We start from the raw sequence: 2,691 nt of genomic DNA on the forward strand, positions 1-2,691 counted from the left end.
ACTTCCTGCCAACTGCATTCCAAGCACAGCAGCTTTAGCTTAGCGCAGCAAATGTGAAGGCCCTGCTGTGGGAGATCTCAGACACACCTTGCCAAGGTCAAATCAAAAACCTTCAAGCTCTAAAGGGATCACTTGCAAGGCAAGCACACACTGGAGAGCACTCTGATATCTCTGTGCTGTGGGGATGAGCTGCTTATACACCCTGAGGTTTTGCACTGCCTTCTGCTCAATCCACCTCCTGAAACTTGGGATGGTGCATTTAGGAAGAACAAGCTCAGCTTTTTGTAGTTTTATTGGAGGCAAACAAGGCTTGGTGTCATACAGCTGCTGTGACCAGCTGTTCAAAGCATTTGAACATCCCATCTCCCTGCTGCTCAACTGGACTGTGCATCTCACCTCAGCATTGTGGTGAGGCCTACCCACCTTTCGGACATTCTCTCTCTCATTATATTTTATTTATTAGCTTCAATTCTTATTATATTGTATTATGGTGTGTTATCTTGCATTCCAATACTATATTTAGTAAATCGGTTTGTTTCTCCTCAGGTCGTTGCCGCTGTTTTTAATTTTTTTGGGGTCCCCTATTTCCCTTTTTTCCAGGGGCACAGATTTTGCGAAATCCCTCCGCCCGCTGGTCATAGAACTGGGTCAAACCAGCCCGTAAACCATTGACAGGAGCTCTGCAGGCTCTGTATCTTATGTGGCTCTGCTGGTAGGTAATGAGGCTGGAACTGTTTCTGAAGGTTCCCCGTATCCTGGGGATGCTTTACAGCCTGTGTGCACTGTGGATGTGCTTGTGGGTGTTGAGATTAGACCTGCGTTTGAAGCTTTTCTCACACTCAGGACACTTGAAGGGTCTCTCCCCCGTGTGCGTGTGCTGATGGCTCTTCAATTCAGAATTCCTTCTGAAGCTCTTCCCACACTCGGGACACTTATAGGGTCTTCCTCCTGTGTGCATGCGCTGGTGGCGCTTTAAATCAGAACAACTTTTGAAGCTCTTTGCACACTCTGGACACTTATAGGGTCTTTCTCCTGTGTGGATGGGCTGGTGGCGTTTCAATTCAGAACTGCTTTTGAAGCTTTTTGCACACTCAGGACACCTATATGGTCTCTCATCTGTGTGCGTGTGCTGATGGCTCTTCAAATCAGAATTCCTTTAGAAGCTCTTTGCACACTCTGGAAATTTATAGGGTCTCTCTCCTGTGTGGATGCGCTGGTGGCGTTTCAATTCCCAACTGCTTTTGAAGCTTTTTGCACACTCTGGACAACTATATGGTCTCTCTATATGGACTCTTTAAAACACAACTGCTTGTGAAGGTCTTCCCACACTCAGAGCAATTGTAGGATCTCTCCCCTTTGTGTACACGCTGGTGCAGTTTCAATTCAGAACTGCTTTTGAAGCTCCTCCCACATTCAGAGCACTTAAAGCACTTAAAGGGTCTCTCCCCTGTGTGCAAGTGGTGGTGGTACGTGAGCTGGAAACGGGTTTTTATGGTCTTCCCGCACTCAGAGCACTTGCAGGGTCTCTCTCCTGTGTGGATGCATTGGTGGTATGTGAGTTGGGATTTCTTTTTGAAGCTCTTCCCACAATAAGAAAACTTGCATAGGCTCTCTGTTGAGTGTATGCACTGGTGGTTAACAATGCTGGAATCTTTTTCAAAGCTATTTCCACACTCAGTGCATGGATTCTGCGTTTTCTGCTGGCACACATTCTTGCTCCTGGGTTCTTCAGGCTCCTTTTGACCTACGGTGAAGTCCAGCGGGCTCCTCCCTGTCTTTAACATACGCTTTCCCAGTGGCTCCATGATCTGCTCACCCTGACCTTGCTCCAGGCCTCCTTGGACATCCCTTCTGATTTCTTCCACACAGACACCACCCCACCACTTTCCTGCAGGTCCTCCAGTATATCTGCAATCCCAGTTCCTGCTGGATGACAGGAAATCCACAAATAGCACACAGTGCCCAAAATAAAACACACACAGAAATGGCTTTTCCAGACCCAACCTCCTCCTTCCCTCCACCACCTCACCTGGGCTGAGGTCTCCTGGCATGGCCTCAGGGCTATGCACATCTGGGATCCAGGGGTCTTCCCCTCCTTCAAGCAAGGAAATCAGCACAGGTTTGGGGGCTTGAGGTGGAGCTTCAGTGGAAGAAATATGGAGATAAGAGTGTTTCCCAGAATCTGGCACAGCTGCTTGTCCAGCAACTTTGCAGTACATCCATCACCATGGTGAAAACAAGATTAGGGCCGTAATAACAGTGGGCTATCAAATATCCATTAGAACATTTCCTTTAATATTTTCCAAACAGCTCAATGCCCAAGGGTTCAAGAATGTTCATGGGAATGGAATATAGAGGCAATAAATGCAGAGGAAACAATCTGGAAGCGGTCTGTCTGCTGGGGCTGGTGGCACCATGCAATGCAGCAACACAAGGGCTGTTTGCAGGGAGCTGGTTCTCCCGCTCCAGCCTGATGCCTGCTTGCCAAAACAGACACTGGGGCATTTATGAGTCTGTTGTGCATACTAACCCTTTCTGATAGTCATGCTTCTCATTCTTTCCTTTGTTGCTGTTATCAATATGTAACTACATGGCAATTTTACTAGCTCCAGCCTGCAGAGGCTCGTTCTGCACAGCCAAAGGCGCCCTAACGAGGAGGAAAGGCAGCAAAGCCCTCACCCAGCGAGGCCA

The 2,691-nt window shown here is 48.0% G+C and overlaps 1 protein-coding gene across 1 annotated transcript; it reads right to left on the bottom strand.

Annotated features, from left to right (window-relative positions):
* Window positions 1-526: 526 nt before the first annotated feature.
* On the bottom strand, window positions 527-2,691 carry LOC122168103 (zinc finger protein 239-like). Its single transcript, XM_042833163.1, is given in 4 exon segments — window positions 527-1,292; window positions 1,294-1,926; window positions 2,030-2,140; window positions 2,680-2,691. Coding segments are annotated over 2 exon segments (1,038 nt in total). The 5' UTR covers window positions 1,806-1,926; window positions 2,030-2,140; window positions 2,680-2,691; the 3' UTR covers window positions 527-766.

Source organism: Centrocercus urophasianus, unplaced genomic scaffold (assembly GCF_019232065.1).
Source record: "Centrocercus urophasianus isolate 14NV4802_14NV808 unplaced genomic scaffold, USGS_Curo_1.0 seq_404, whole genome shotgun sequence".
Classification (NCBI taxonomy): Eukaryota; Metazoa; Chordata; class Aves; order Galliformes; family Phasianidae; genus Centrocercus; species Centrocercus urophasianus.